The sequence below is a fragment of the Coffea arabica genome, chromosome 11c, assembly GCF_036785885.1.
Source record: "Coffea arabica cultivar ET-39 chromosome 11c, Coffea Arabica ET-39 HiFi, whole genome shotgun sequence".
Lineage (NCBI taxonomy): Eukaryota > Viridiplantae > Streptophyta > Magnoliopsida > Gentianales > Rubiaceae > Coffea > Coffea arabica.
In genome coordinates, this window is record NC_092330.1 from 45637204 (window position 1) to 45654027 (window position 16824).

At 38.9% G+C, this 16824-nt stretch overlaps 1 protein-coding gene across 4 annotated transcripts; it reads right to left on the reverse strand.

The window, feature by feature from the left end:
• Positions 1-213: 213 nt before the first annotated feature.
• Positions 214-6202, reverse strand: LOC140004168 (OVARIAN TUMOR DOMAIN-containing deubiquitinating enzyme 1-like). 4 transcript variants are annotated; one of them, XM_072070277.1, is made up of 9 exons: positions 5751-6178; positions 4394-4566; positions 3500-3565; positions 3340-3423; positions 3099-3221; positions 1512-1564; positions 1321-1370; positions 1132-1232; positions 214-633 (listed from the first exon to the last, which is right to left on the reverse strand). In XM_072070277.1, exons 2-9 carry the CDS (start codon positions 4559-4561, stop codon positions 367-369), a joined length of 912 nt encoding a protein of 303 aa, XP_071926378.1. In that variant the 5' UTR covers positions 4562-4566; positions 5751-6178; the 3' UTR covers positions 214-366. The 4 variants fall into 4 exon arrangements, with proteins under 4 accessions (XP_071926378.1, XP_071926376.1, XP_071926377.1 ...); XM_072070275.1 differs by having other exon boundaries at positions 4394-4604; positions 5751-6176; XM_072070276.1 differs by lacking the exon at positions 5751-6178 and adding an exon at positions 5554-5740 and having other exon boundaries at positions 4394-4604.
• Between the last annotated feature and the right edge of the window lie 10622 nt (positions 6203-16824).

A 16824-nucleotide genomic window follows, 5' to 3' on the forward strand; every position in this document is an offset into this window, starting at 1 on the left:
GAGGAGAACCCCTTTCAATTCCATTCACGAGTCGATCAGGTGTAGCGGCGGTGGGGATCATCAACCACAGAACAAAAATGACTCCTGCAGAGCAGACGGGGATTGAATTGAATTGAATACTGAGAACAGCATCATTTGTTTTGGCATTGTCCCACAGTTTTTGTTTGTGAAATAATTATCTGCTTTTTCAAGAAACAGTAGTAAGATGGATGCTTCAGTTCAAAGGCATTGTGATTGTCAAGGAACAATCCAACCAACAAATGTCTTAGCGGCCAAGTTCTTGAGTCAAAATTATTCTCAAAACCAACACAAAGGCACAAGTCCAATCCAATAACAAAACACCTGAGGATTGCAGGTGGAATCAAGTCATTTGGGGTACAGAATGTCATAATGCCCTGGTCGATATAGTAAGGTAATGAATGGATCTATTGCCTCTGCGCCACCCTTCTTAGCACTGGGAAGATCATTACCAACAGGATGGAAATCATGATGATTTACGCTGACACTGCCATTGTCACAAGAGCTGCGGTCAAGATATACCACACGAATTGGAACTCCTAGCGCATCTGACAGCGCTGTAATGTGAACATGGTCACTCTCTTCCCCCATCGGCTCGACTGCTGACTTGCAAAACTGTTCTCAAACCAGAAAGCAGCAGGTAGATGTCAATTAGTGGGTAGAGAGCATTTTCAGACTTCAGAGGAGACGAATCCAATCGTCAAGCTATAAGGTTCCCACAAGATAGCCTACTAGGAGTTCACAATACTATAGAACATAACAAAGACATACAAACACCTTTGAATCATTAGCTGGATTCCAGTTGTACTATATGACATCCTATAATGTATGTATCTGATGTCACTTTTTTACTTTTTGTTAGCAGAATTGCAGAAACCTGAATATCACATGTGTCCTTCCTGATTAGAGCGAAAGAAGTAATCAACACTTTAATAGCAATTTGCCTTTACTTCAGGTTCTGAATATTAACTCTGATTCATAAGAAAGGCCCCCCCAAAAAAACAAAAAAATTTGTGGCTGCATGGCCTCTAGTTGTGATTACTACCCATTTTCTCCATAACAGGGGAAATGATTCAAATAGAATAAGCAGCATACAAGCTCCAGAAAACAAACCTGCTCAACAGAGGCACTTGTTAATCCTAGTATAAAAGGTTCAAAAAACTCTGATCTTTTCCGTATCTCACCAGAGGTAACAAATCTGAAGAACATAACAACTATACAAGAAACAGCATTAGAACATGCCACAAGTAATTGTACTAGAATTTTTCTCTTTTAAAAATATGTTTCACCAACAAGACCCACCATAGTCAGATATTGACTGATCCCGACTTCTCTGCACAAGTTCATCAAGGCTGCAACCCGAAAAGATGAAACACTCTTTCATTAGAAACTGAAACACTGAGAAATTAACAAATAAAATAGCCCTAAATGATTGAGGATCAAGATCATAAACCAAAATGTGCAGTTCAAAACAAAAAATCAAGGGATTAAACCTTATTGAAGTTTCACTTCCTTGAATAACACAGTCAAGCTGCTCCAGGAATAACTGAAATTTGTAAAACTTGTGAGCAAGCCAAAATTTTATACAAATTGCAGTATTCAGATAAATAGAACTCGGATACAAAAAGAAAAAGAAAGTTGGACTAAAGTGCATCAAGCATTAACTAAACCAGAGCCCGAACTGCTCGTTAAGTCTCGACTCGATGCGCCCCTAGTTCTCAATCAAAATTAAAAACGTCACTCAAATTAAATCTTATGTTCTATATAAAGTCAACAAAATACCATTTACAGCTCACGACCAATGACTTGTCACATAAAACAGGTCATCATCAGGTACGAAATAATAAACGTAATGGGAAAAAATCATGCTTGCAAGGCCCAAGGAAGGATTGAAATTCTAAGCTATCAACAGAAAATGCAAGAGCAAAAGGAGTGGAAAAAAAGTTCATACTAGAAAATAATCTTACAAAAGGAGTTTTAAGGAACATACATGAATGTTTTTGGGAGAAAAGCAAAAGAAGAATTCTGAAAGAGAAATAAATAAGTTCACTACATGTATGAAGATTTCTGTGTTATGTCCCAATGGGGGGTTGAGGGATCAAGGGAAATAACTCACTGGAGTGCGCCATGAAGGGGTATAGGGGACAATGGGAGATAATTTTAAGTGAAGAGAATATTGGTCTCATTTTCTCAGGGAATATAACTTCAAGATGCTTCACGTATTTGTGACAAGCTTAGTACGTGATAGTGATTATGACAATTATGACAAGTAGAACTATTTTTTTCAGTGTAAGTGTCAAAATGCATGCACATTGCTAATGATATCGTGCTCAAGAACTAGAGGTAATGGAAAGGAGACAGTACTACAGCCACCCAACCCGATAAAAGATAAACTTATTAGGTAACCTCAAGAAATATTTCATATCACAAGTGTCTCAGCAACCAAGAACTTCGAACTAACATTTGTCGTCATATTGGAAAAGTTGATTTTCAGAATGATCAAGCAACCTTGTAATGCTTAGCTCAGTCAAATATAACTTCTAATCCTCACGAGTCCTATCTATCTATCTATCTATATATATATATATATAACAGAAATCCATGGTTCTATAAAAACACAAAAAACATTACCTTCCAAAAAAATTCACCTCAGCTATATACAACAACGCAATTTACTTCATTAAGTTATAAGGTAAGCTTTGATGCCTTGGAAGAGTCAACATAAAGCCTGAGATTTTGTTTCCAGTGAAAAATGATGCTTAATAAAGCAGAAGCTACACTTTGTGTTATAAACTACACAAAGTTCCCTTTATTATTCTAACTTTCCTTTGAATTAGCTAACTATACTACTATTTAATCTTAATATCTACTCATATACAGAATAAAAATGCCAAAAAGTGGCACATCGATCAACTATTATATTTCAAGAAAATAAATAACCTTATCCCAATGGAAATTCCATTTGGCTGCTAGGTCATTGTTTGAGTACTCATATGATCAAAATTTGTTCATCTGTCAATAATTGCCTGAAGTGCCTATATAGGTGACTGTACAAAACGGGGAGTGAAAACTATCAATACCGCAAAAAAATCTTCAAAAGTAAATTCTGCATAGCCCAGATTCCGGAGTGTCATTCTGCATTGTTCGACATTAGCTTTGATTCGATCAATTTCACCTTGATCCTGAGATTCCATAACATGTTCCTGGATTTTGACCATGGAGAATCATTTAGCATCGATTTTGCAAATCACCTGAATTACCTATAAAGATGACGTATGCAGATCCTAGAAGGGCATCTCTGATGTCAACAGAATAACATACAAGGTAAGCAAACATGAAGCTTCGGAAAAAACAATTCCCATCACCCCGTGTTCGCCTGATCGCAGCATATTGCTCACTCAGTACCTGCACAAACAGTAACCAGGATAAGTGACCAATCAGAAGCATGAAAAAGAAACTCAAGACTAAAAATTGTCAGAACCTTTATCTTTTCGAGCAAAATCGAACTTCCTGACTTATATTCATTTGCTAATGAAGAAAGTGGCTCCTGCAATTACATGTGCGGTTAGAAAAATAAAATGTTACATATAGGAAGTGCAAGTTAAAAGGTACAAGCACCACCAGACAATTGTTACTGGAGCATATCAAATAATTGATGCTAAAAGATTAGAGAAATGTTATTTAAATAACCAAGCTAAAACACTTACTGATCAGAGAAATTACAGGCAATCTTTGGCTAATATTCCGACCTTGGCTAAGATTGTCATCAAGCATCATCAAGTTGCAATTTTAAGACCACCAAACTAGCCACATCAGTCACACATGAACCCATACTTCATATTGTCACTATATATCAATAGTCCTGAGTTATCAACCTCTTTTGATCCTTCCTTCTTTTTTTTTTTCACTTGAACATCTTTTTTATCTTAAAATTGACTTAACTGCCATTCAAAACTTACACAAAAAGAAAGGAAATCTACAGATTATAATGCAGGCAAAAACTCAGGCTAAGCACCATCTGCATAGAAGGTGGTGGACCTGGCAGTGTGACTGATTAATTTACCATCTCCAACCTACAAGAGCTAAAATATTTGCATCATATGGTTGTATAAAGCAGCTCATTTATCAAACTATGTCTGCATCACCAATATGACCCAGGCATATATGAGCTGTTGCCTAGGAACATCTACAAGATTTAAGGGCTATTCAGCTCTAGCAAATTAAACAGAAAATTATAATCAATCTTACGGTTATAAAAATGCTGATCAAAGATGTCAAACCTGCTATATAATGATCTGAAGTACCAAGAAAGGTAGAAGCATATATTAAAAATAGCAAAAAGCTTCAACATAGTTTTGCTTCAAGGTGTTCTTGCCTTGTCACCAACAAATGGGATTTTCTCAGCTTCCTCAGCTTGGATGGCAAATTGTTGTTGCATAATGTCATCATCCTTAAAGTTTGCCCAATCATCAATGTCAGATGCTTGTGTGGAGCTCACCTTCTCTGTTTCAGCATCCCCATCATGCGCCTTCAGATTTTGCATTTCCGCTGGAGCAAAAAGGATAACAAGTTCTGTATATTTGATCCTGAATTGGAATAGACAGCACAGTTCAACCATTTGCTCAGCCTATACTGCCGAAGCCAGAACTCAACCAGGAGGAAAAACAAGACCTTTTCTTACTCCCTTTGATTAGCTTGTAATAATAACTAAATGACATCCTGTAGTCATTAAAATATAGAAATTTGTACCAGTGAACTATGCTCCAATACTTGTTGACGGCCAACCAGCCTCCCTTGCCCAAGTGGGAAACTAGCGGAGGGTAGGAACTTTTTAAGCTAAAAATATTAAGCGATAGGGGAAGAAGGATCGGCAAACTACTTTTCTTTTTCTGAACAGTAGGCACAAAATAGGTCTGATGTATGTGATGATAACATGGTTCACAAAATTAGTTTGACGGATAAAAAGATACTAGTCAAATTACTGTTGTGGAACATAAAGAAACATTTCAATAAATATATTCTGAAATCCAATCTCTATGACCTTAAAAATCCTTAATGCGCTAGCAGGAAAGAGAGCAAATAAAGGTAACTCCCATGGTGGAACAAAAAGGTGGCTCTAAGCTCTTGACAGACCATTGCCTCCACACATTTCAAAAGCTCCAAGTCTAATCCGTTAGTCTAAATCCGGAAAACTAAATTCAGATCGGCAGTAGTAGTACAGTAATTCGAATTCAAGAACGTAGTGAACAGCTCTTATATATCACAGTACCATACGGAGGTGAAACTAAAACAGATAAGTACATCATTATCGTCCCCCGAGTATAATTAAAATTATGCCGATTGCTACAAAGTTTCTGTTCACGAAATGATCGCCCCTCCCCTTCCTCCACCCAGTTATTTCACAAGATCTTATATATGACTCTGTCCAGTTATTCAACAAAAGATTTAGCAGATAAATACTCAGCTACATGGTATTTACAAGAAATATGAAAATGGAGATATCCCGTGAAAGAACATCAAGAGACAGTATCGTACACTGGAAGAATTCAGGCGTCTCAAAGCTGTCAAGGGAAGTATATTAACAATTTTTCTTTCAGAAAGAGAACTACCGCCTTGATTATCAATTTTTCTAGGATTTGAGAAAAAGAGATGCGTTCATAAAATCCCAGGCCAATAAGAAACGAAGCAGATGGAAAGGAAAAAAGAAGAAGAAGAGGAGTGGGTATGCTGACCAGTAAAGTGAAAATTGAATCTTGGAAAATTTATTATGTGGGCTGTGGGGCTTAATTCGGATTTGGTTCCTTTTTTGTGAGCTGAATGCTTCGCCACCTGGTCCAAGCCCCTAACCGGAGAGCCGCAAAAACCCCCGATGTAGGCAACGGAAAAAATTCTAGGCACCCTAAGTTGCAGAATTGCAGACGATAGAAGATGCTGCTGGGAAAGGGGAACCCCAACTCCTCCTCAGCTCTCCAACTCAAGTCTCAACTCCCACTGCTGCCAATTTAGCAGTAGACTTATTACAATGCAATCCGAATATTGGTTTCCTTCAATTGTGACTTGGACTCACGGACCCCCACTTTCCGAGAGTCTTTAATAAATTTCCCCCTTTGTGTGTGTGTGTGTGTGTGTGTGTGTGGACTGTGGAGGAATGTTTGATTTTATTCAATCGTGTATTTTATCTCAGGGCTGATGGTAATTTTATCAAAACCAAAATCTGTTTTTGACTTTGATCTCTACATGCACAAAAGCAATTCTTGAAATCTCAACCAGCCCTCTTTCGACTACCACTTGTTACCCTCTTCAAATTGACTCATCAGTGTTCATAAACTTAAAACTACTCATTCAAAGATCTTAGACATGATTGACTAATCCTAGTTGCATGGTTCCTCTATTTTTTAATTTCTTTTCATTTATTTAATGTTGTCACACTAATATATATGACAATTTCAATATATATAAATATATATATTATTTTCTTTTTTGGACCAGTTATTAACCTTATGATTTTACACAACTAGTTAATTTTTTTTTTATTTTACATGATATTCTAAAATTGTAGCTAAAAAAATCAAAATTATAAATTACAAGTTACTAGTTTTTTTTTTTATTTCGACTTTAACTTCTAAAAAATCTGATCAATTAAGAATAGGCCTTATAATATAACTTATTCCCATGAAATCTTGAAATGTTAAATATCATAAATTTTAGTCACCTCGCATCTACTTTTGATTAACTATTTTGGCACCAATTTTGCAAGCATAATTAGATGTGAGTGAAAGATCATGGCATTTGTGAGATGAAACGTGATTGATGGATAGGGATTATTACTATTCTCAAGGCACCTGTTAGGGATTTGTAGTAATGCCAACTCATTGTTATTATTATTATTATTATTATTACTTAACCATTCAGCATCCATTAAAAAAAATTTGTCATTGGGTAAACGTGCAAAACAAATCACTAGCCTTTGGGCCGGTGGCCACTACCAAAGTACTAAAACTTGCCGGTGAATCCTTGCCTCTCACCAATTGCCACAGTAAAAGTGGCTTTACTTTAAAAAATTTTGGTAGGTGTGTAGTGCATCCATTCAGTTCCGTGGTGATTCAGTTCCCTCCGAATTACTTCTGGGTCTCCTTAGGTCCACCTCCTCTTCCTATTGTAGGATAAATTAGACTATACAACAGTTATCATTTCTGATAAAAAAAGATAAACGTGCAAAACAAAATGGTTTCCTTGCAATTAACTTTCCTCCTAAAAAAAGAAAGTATGAATTGTGTTAAATATAATCAAGCTTTAAATGAGTATGGCTCTAGTAAATAATAATAACTACAGATTTGACATAGGCACTATGTATATATAATTAATTAGACATATATGCGTGTGTCTATAAATATATATATATATATATATGTATGTGTGGGTACATACTTATGTCTGTATATGAGCATTATTTTTATACAAAAAAGAAAGGAAAGACTAAAAGCAAAAAAAAAAATAGAAAATATGAAAGCAGGTAAAAGAAGTTACAAAGATAGATTTTTTTTTTTGTGGGTAACTTGAAAATTGTATGCGATATAAAGTTGTGAAAAATCATTATAATGTATTTATTTATTTGTGTTTTTGCTTTTCTTCTTTAAGTGGAGAGTCTTAAACAAAAAATTTCATACTTACAATCTCTCCCATCTTATCACCCTCCATCTCAAGTTGTGGTCTATTTATATTCTTATTCTTATACTATATAAGAATGAGTTTGGATCAAAGAATGGCTTTGAATTTCAACCGTAAGAGTAAGAGCATTTTAAGATTGTAAGGTTGTTTTGAGTGCAGTTATAACGCTGGGTACTACTTAAGATAGCATGTGTATTTTTATATTTACTGAAATGTTCTTGTGATTTGTTCAAAGGTTTGGGTATTTTGGGAATGTGTGATTATATGATTGTCTTTTTTACAATGGGTATAATCCATGATAGTCTCTTTATTTGTGTAATTGCTTAAATATCCTTATAAAGGCTTTGATTGGCTTGTGTTAATTAAATTATAAATAGTATCAATTATTACCATTACTTTACTATTATAACTTGAAGACATTCAAATGCCATTTTCATCTCAATTAAAGCATTTATTAAGAAATTTATGACTAAGTATCAGTTTCATCTTCATTTCTTCAAATGTGCTCTCCTTCACGTTCGTCCGTTATGTTCCTTTCATCTTCCAGTAAATACTTATTTGTATTGCCATTGTACTTTAGATTTCAATATGGTTTTATGTTGAAATTATTTTTGGTGGTTTAGCTTGAGGTGAGCTTTTATTGTTTTTTTAATGGTATGATTTACTTGTAAAATCATAGTTTCTTTTGTGAGCCAAATGCTTCTATTCTGAAATTAGATACTCTGTTAGCGTAATTTAGTATTAATATTATTGCTTCCCGCAAATTTAGCTACTGTGTACAGTTTACACGGTGTGATTTTATTGGAATAGGTTTGGAGCAACTATAAGAAAAAAGTTTTTGCAGGGAGTATTTGGAACAAGGTAAGCCAAAAAACTACTGCAATTGATGCATTATGGTGTGGTTTATACTGCAATTGATTTTTCTACCGCAATTGAATTTTTTGAATGGTGTGATTTCTTATCTAATTGTTTGCTTTGGTAATAAGGTGATTCTTATGCAATTGATTTTGGTGATAGTTAGATTCTGAATTATTTTGAATTGGTAGTTAATACTTTGTCCTACTGATTTGAGTTTGTGTCAAAGTTTATTCTTTCATGTGTTCTTTTGTATATTTGCTTAAGCTATTCATCAAAGTACTTGACTTGAATGTGGATGATTAGAAAGTTGAAACCAATGAAGAATAACTGCCAATAAGAATTGAAATCCCAAATAAATCTACCTCTAATAATCAAACAAGTAGTTGGCTAAAGTCCTCTCCCTCTTAGTTGTAATTTTCACACTGATGATGATCAAATTTTAAACGTTGTGATCATGTTGTCCCGTAAACCATTAAATACATTTGGAATGTTCCTAACTTTTGGGAACTTGGTGGATCTCCTATTATTTTAGATTGTCTGTTTAGACTGTTAAATCATTGCCATGCACATAATTTTCTCATGATTATTTTCCTGTTCAGTTTTTTTTCTTAGTTTCCTATTTGGAGATGAAAGTTCCTATAGACATTTAAACAACAATATAATTTATTCTTCTGCCTTTATGACTTCATAAGTGCATTTTTTATGTAACATTTGTCCGGAAAAAGAGTTTCCTAAAGATGATAAAATACGAAGACTCATGCTTTATGCTGGTGCCAAACACGTTTTACACAAGGTTTCAAATTCTCTAGTTTCTTTAGTGCTGAACAATGAATTCAAAACTTTCTTTGTCGTATTTGATGATTATTTCTTTTTAAAATGTACTTTTATTTGTTTGTTGGTAGTAGTAGCTTGCGAATCTTGATTTTCACCAATATGATTTAATTATATTCTTAGTATCATTTTGTTGTGTACAAGAATCAGGTAGTACTATCTAATGTCATCTATTGTTAAGCACAAGCACTTCTATGTATTATTTCTTCCTGTTAAAATACATTTTTTTTCCCGTCTGAATAGTCTTATGCTTCTCATTTCTAAACTGGGGATATTCCTCTTCTATTTGCTCAGAGTCTGCAGGAAGTTGCAATAGTTAAGTTTCATTGTTCATTGTCTGATTCATACTAGCGAAAGTGAAGGTTTTGCTCTGAGAGAAAGCAAATAATGATTTGGCCAAATTAAAACTGAGATTTTAATCTAAAAAATATATCTAGCAATTTTGCAGTTCTCAACCTATCTACAAGATAACAAAGACAATGCAAGGAAAGCTACTACTACTACAACAGACAACTACCATGTTCGATAGAAGTTAAACGCAACAGCCTACTACTTTACTTTCATGTAAATATGAGTACCAGTTAGGGAATGAAATTCATGGATTCCGTTTTTAATCAATCTTCCATTCTTATGAAATTTAATATATAGTTATCCTTAATCTTTTCATGGTTATCTTTCTATTATTAAAAATTAGTTTTCCATGTTGTTACATCAAATAAAAACTTAAAAACTATTTTATACCATATGCATCAAACTCCCACGCATTGCGCGGGCTATCTTCCTCTGGTATTATTAAAAAATTGTGAAAAAAGTAATATGTTGTTGATTAGAGTCCCGGAGTTACCATTCTATATTTTCAATTAAAGACATTGAAGGAAATTTAAAAGGCCGCGTTATATCAGCGCCAAGTGGTAGGTGGGAAATGATATTTGCACTCCAATAAAAGTCTCATCGACTCTCGTTATCGTCTCATGTTCTTTGAATTTTGAAAATTCCCTCTTATCATTTATTATTCAAGACTTTTCTTCTGCTGCTTGTTGCTCTTCCTAATCAAGCAATTCCTTTCATCAACTCAATATAATCTTGTGCCTCAATTAATTCTTCTTCATTGTGATTTTGTAGTGTCAGTTGAAACCTAAGCCAACTACTATCTTGAAATTTTGATTTAGTCTCATATGAAACTATCACAAAGATAACCGCAAATCATATTGTAAAGTATCACTATTACAAACAATCATCACTAAACTGAATAAAAATCTCTCTCTCTCTCTCTCTCCGCACATAGAACATATTCAAACATTCACTTGACCATAAATTTGAAAAGAAAAGCAAAAAGAAACACGCAATTATCTCGAATACTTGTGCCAAAAGACAAAAAAAAAAGGGGAGGTAGTTTCCTCTATTAAACCATGATATAGCACTGCAGGAGTGATAAGGATTCCTTTAGCAGTGCCAATGTTGGTTACGGTATTGATGGTCCTTTTGGGCTTAACTGATTGAAAATCGGTGCAATTCGTGCCTCATATAGACGGGGCTGAAATGTTTCTCAGATGCGGGAAGGCCCAATCCATGACAAGGGCTCGAGGCCTACAGAGCAGAGTTGACTGGAAGCTTTAATTAAGTCAGCGACAACGTCCGGCCACTGTGGCCAATGTGTGTGTTTTTGAAAAGGGCAAAATTGTCAAATTAAGTTTATTAAGCATTCAGTTATAAAAATTTATCAAATAGTATAACTAGATTTAGTATTAAAATTCAGACATTCATTTATTTTTTTCAGCACTTAAAATATATTATTATATATACGTGGCGGCGGACGACAGGACTAGATGACTTCCTCCTTCCTTTGCCCGCCTGCTTGACAACCATATATTGTTAATGCCCGGTGGTCAAGCTGCAACTTGTAATACACGTCCATACTCCAAACAAAACATATACTAATGCTTGTCAAACAAGTTATTTTTTTCTTATTGCTTTTCCGTATGAAAAATATTATTATTGTTTGTGCTCCCATTTTTATTAGTCAGATTCTCACTATCATTTGGATTATATAATTTTCATTTATTAGCCTATATAACAAAATAAATAGTTGGAGTGTGATGCGACTGCCAAAAACAAGATCTGAGCTGAGCTGCGACGGGCTGAGCGAGCTGAGAGGGAGCGAGCTGGCGAGCTGGGCTGGTGAGCTGTCAAGGACGCAACCCGAGCTGAGCTGCTACGAACAGAGCTGGCTGAGTGCAGCCGAGCTGAGAGGGAGCGAGCTGGCGAGCTGGTCAGGTGAACGAGCCGACCTGCAAATGGACAGACGGTGGGGCTAACAGAGAGTGGCCGAGCTGATAGGCCGAATTGACGGGGAGAGAACGGACGACCTGTCCTGCAGAGAAGGAAATAAACGGAGGGACTAGCGTCCCCGGAATAGCTCCGACGGCCAAGTCAGTAGAGCTCAAGAGTAGAGCAACAGTAGAGAGAACTGTGGATGGCATACCTTGTGTCGTCTTGTGGTGCTGTATATATAGGCTTGATGGGTGGTAGTTTCCATATAGGAGTCAAAGTCCCCTTAGGGTTCGGAGTCTTTCTAGGGTTTCATACAACCACCCCTGAAGATCCGGAGGCGGCGGCCCATCAGGCCCACTTCATGGAGAGGCGGCGGCTGCAGCCGAGCTGACCTCCCTCTTCTCCGAGCTGCTCTGTCCGAGCTGTCATATCACAATATCCGAGCTGACATGTGGCATCCGAAGATTAGTTGGCCGAACTGATAGGTCATCATATCCGAACTGACACGTGGCTACTGGGAAATTTGCCCCACTACACTAGCCCCCCTTTGAGTCTAGAGTCATCGAAAAGTCGCATGAGTCTAGACCAAGTTTTTTGGCGAAGAGTCAGTTCGGTGTAAGACCCATGATTCCACGATTGCGGCCCTTGCTTGAGTAACTTGTAAGACCGAACTGAGTAGGACCAGTTCGTTTTTTGTATGACCTCCTCTTTTATAAATAGACTCTTGTGGGCTGAATAGACTTTTGTTTCTTCTACACTTAGCAAAATTTTTCATTCATGTCTTTCTTATCATGCTGTCTAAATACACTTGCGCGAACAGACCCCGGGCTAGCGCGCGAACTGACTTCCAAATAGTTCATATATTTGCACGAAAAGATAGGACCATGCGTGACCAAACAACTCAGGTCATGTATGGACAGAGTGAGTGAGTTTTAATGAAAGAGCCTTATACTCGGACTCGTTATTGGAGGTCCTGAAGTCGAACCTCAAGACGCAAGCCAATTCTTCCCCCGTAGGGCTGATTAGGAGGGGTCCAACTCCACACCCTGACTTGTTACTCTATCAATATACGATGTTTAGGTTGGGATGGCCTGTCCAGCAACCTCCTTGGTTTCTTTGGCCTGTACAGCCTCTCTGACCTGTTTGGCTTCTGCAGCTTCTCCGACCTGCTCGGCCTCAGCTGCATCTCAGGTCAGCTCGGCCTCGGCAGCTCTCGCGGCATGTATGACCTTGGCAGCTTCTCCGACCTGTTCGGCCCTCAGCTGCGTCTCAGGTCAGCTCGGCCTCGGCAGCTCTCGCGGCTCAGCTGCGTCTCAGGTCAGCTCGGCCTCGGCAGCTCTTGCGGCATGTATGACCTCGGCAGGTTTTCCGACATGCTCGGCCTCAGCTGCGTCTCAGGTCAGCTCGGCCTCGGCAGCTCTCGCGGCATGTATGACCTCGGCAGGTTCTCCGACCTGTTCGGCCTCAGCTGCGTCTCAGGTCAGCTTTGCCTTAGCTGCTCTTGCTGCATGTATGACCTCGACAGCTTCTCCGACCTGCTCGGCCTCAGCTGCGTCTCAGGTCAGCTCGGCCTCGGCAGCTCTCGCGGCATGTATGACCTCGGCAGGTTCTCCGACCTGTTCGGCCTCAACTGCGTCTCAGGTCAGCTCTGCCTTAGTTTCTCCTGTTCACCCTTCAAGCGATTAGCTTCCACTGCATTAGCCTTCTCGTGAGCTCGGTCCAGCATCTCCCGAACTGACTTGGGAGGTTTCTCCACGAACTCGGTATATAGTTTCTGTTTGCGTAGTCCGTTGATGAAGGCGGCCATGACGACCTTATCGTCCCGATCCCGGATCTGGAGGGACTCATTGTTGAATCGGACCATGTATTCGCGCAGCGATTCCTCGGACCTTTGCTGAACTATCATCAGGTGAGCAGTACTCTTGGAAAAGGCTCGCGACGAGATGAACTGAGCTGAGAACAGTCGCGCGAGTTGGCTGAAGGACCGAACTGACCTGGGGGGGAGTCCCTGGAACCACTGGCGTGCCTTTCCCTCCAGGAACATTGGAAAGGTCTTACATCTAACTGCATCGGCTGCCGTTTGTAGGCGCATTTGTGTCAAGAATGTGAACAGATGATCCTCCGGATCCGTAGTCGCGTCGTAGGATTTCATGGTCGGTATTTTGAATTTCGCAGGCAGCGGGTAGTTCTCAATATCAGGGACAAAGGGAGAGGCGATGTACCTGTCCGCCTCAGAGTCCAACAGCAGGTCCAGCTCGTCCTGCACCTGGTGCGGCTCTCTCCGCTGGGAGAGCTCTCCCCTTGAATGCCTTCGGAAGAGCTCCGGGTGCTCAGCTCGGGAGTGTTTGTGAGAAGGCTCCACGACGTTGACCTGTTCACGCGTGAGCTCCCGGCGCACCCGCTTGGGCCGGGGGTTAGGGCTCCCTGTTCGGGATTCTGACAGCCCATCTCCTTGGCTCTTTAGCCCCTGGCCAGGATCACCTACTGCCTGTCCCTTGAGGTAATTCACAACTGCCTCAAAAGTTGGCAGGTTCCCTGCCACCGCCTGGACCAACTGCTCCGGCGAAATTCCTGAGAGCCCCACACCCTCGTCTCCCTTGGATCCATCGGCATTCCTCTGGGACCTCGTTCTTGGCATGATTCGCAAGAGAAGAATTACGTTTTCCCACAGTCGGCGCCAATTGATGCGACTGCCAAAAACAAGATCTGAGCTGAGCTGCGACGGGCTGAGCGAGCTGAGAGGGAGCGAGCTGGCGAGCTGGGCTGGTGAGCTGTCAAGGACGCAACCCGAGCTGAGCTGCTACGAACAGAGCTGGCTGAGTGCAGCCGAGCTGAGAGGGAGCGAGCTGGCGAGCTGGTCAGGTGAACGAGCCGACCTGCAAATGGACAGACGGTGGGGCTAACAGAGAGTGGCCGAGCTGATAGGCCGAATTGACGGGGAGAGAACGGACGACCTGTCCTGCAGAGAAGGAAATAAACGGAGGGACTAGCGTCCCCGGAATAGCTCCGACGGCCAAGTCAGTAGAGCTCAAGAGTAGAGCAACAGTAGAGAGAACTGTGGATGGCATACCTTGTGTCGTCTTGTGGTGCTGTATATATAGGCTTGATGGGTGGTAGTTTCCATATAGGAGTCAAAGTCCCCTTAGGGTTCGGAGTCTTTCTAGGGTTTCATACAACCACCCCTGAAGATCCGGAGGCGGCGGCCCATCAGGCCCACTTCATGGAGAGGCGGCGGCTGCAGCCGAGCTGACCTCCCTCTTCTCCGAGCTGCTCTGTCCGAGCTGTCATATCACAATATCCGAGCTGACATGTGGCATCCGAAGATTAGTTGGCCGAACTGATAGGTCATCATATCCGAACTGACACGTGGCTACTGGGAAATTTGCCCCACTACAGAGTGCAAATAACATTTCTCTTCCCTGTTAATCCTGGAGCTCCTAGCTGGATCAATTTCTATTTGTCCTTGAGATTGATCTGTTTAGTTTGATTTCGACGCATGTTCTTGTCATATTTTTTTTTTGCTAGAGCAATCTAAAATCTCATATACTACTTGTAATCCTACTTTACGTCATACTACCACTATATACTACTCGCGCACTGGCTAGCATTATGTATGCTACCTTAAACTTGGCGATCAAGAGAAACAAATGGAGAACATTTTGGCCTTACATTGTTACAATATCTGTGTAATCTTGATCTGCATCCTCGATCGGTAACACGCGAGGACTTCGAAGCGATTTAAATATTTTCAGTTCTTAATTATCTTCACCGACTGCAGTTTTTGTCGCTAACTAATCATGCGTCTGCCCTAAATGACTCCATGTTTCTTGCTTCAACTTAATTAATGGCTTACTTTGCAGCAGGAGATACATGCACGATCTAGTTGTAGGAGGTACATCATTAATTAGCACGAGTTGATTGACCAGAGACTTGGCTACTCTCCCGTGAATTCTCTCTGAATGCATGACACGTGTTTTTATTTGCTGACAAAGGTTAGAATTCTCTCCGAATGCATGACACGTGTTTTTATTTGTTGATGAGGGTTAGGATTAGTCAAATTTAAAATGATCATTGTCTCTTCCAAGTAAATGAAGGCGCGTGCGTGCGATCTAGATGTATATGGTAGGAAACGGATGGAGAATTCACTGGAGAGGAGCCAAATTCCACGAGTCAATTGCTCTGATCCCAATCGAAACTAGTAGTACTTCTTTGAACAAACCATTTTTGTTGCCTAAGATGAAGCCGGCTTGTGTCATTAGAGCATTTTTTGTATCAAGTACATGGTCCTGAAATTTATGCACTGAAGGCATGTGCAAAATAAGAAACACCACAACCGCGGCAACGCGTTTATGTTTATATTATGGTACGGTACTAGTAATTTTTTGATGGGTATGTTTAGCAGGTGCCCGTTGGATGCTCATCAAAACATATATTTTAGGTGTTATAATTTTTAAGTGTAAGATTAATTGAAAAAAATTAAATAAATACAAGGAATGGTAGATAAGATTAGATAATGAAAGTATATAAATGCAAGGGAAGGTAATGATTATAGTATGTGCATATACGTGGTAGGTTAAGTGAATTTTAAATATGTTAACCCATGGCCAACGGGCATCCATTAGAAAACCCCATTTTTGATGTAGAAAATCCAACAAACATTCTGTGTTTCTTAATTAGTAAATCAAGTGCTAAATCTTACAATGATCGACTGTTTTTTTTAGTGGACTTTCATCATTTTCTTTTCTAATTTACAAACATAATATGTCATTGAATGAAATTGCAGAATTTAATCCTTATCTTTTGGGCAGGATGCAATCTTGCTTTTTAGTAATATTTTAAATCCATCATCAAACAGCATGCTTATTTTCTTCATTTTAATCATTTATGTTGAAAGTAACAGTTAATTTGCGATTAATATTCATAAAGCAATATGTAAATCAATATCAGATATAAATCTACATATGTGAGCACGCGCGTGTCGATCAAAATCTTTTTTATTTTTTTCAGAATGTAGTTTTGTTTTGTAGTAGTATAATTTTTAAATCCATAACTACAAAAGTACTTTTATTTCCTCCATTTGTCTTGAAACTTAAGGTAAATTGCAATTTAATATTCATGATCGAATAAGTAAAGCAATAAACACATATATGTATGTGTGCGTGAAGTTTTTTTTTTTTT

Bases quoted from the DNA above. Each gene is read 5' to 3' on its own strand.
- LOC140004168 (XM_072070277.1), bottom strand. From the start codon at position 4,561: ATGCAAAATCTGAAGGCGCATGATGGGGATGCTGAAACAGAGAAGGTG. The intron at 3,424-3,499 runs GTTCTGACAATT...CTGTTTGTGCAG, and splicing joins TTTTGCTCGAAAAGATAAAG to GTACTGAGTGAGCAATATGC. The intron at 1,233-1,320 runs GTGGGTCTTGTT...TTTCTTGTATAG, and splicing joins TCAGTCAATATCTGACTATG to TTGTTATGTTCTTCAGATTT.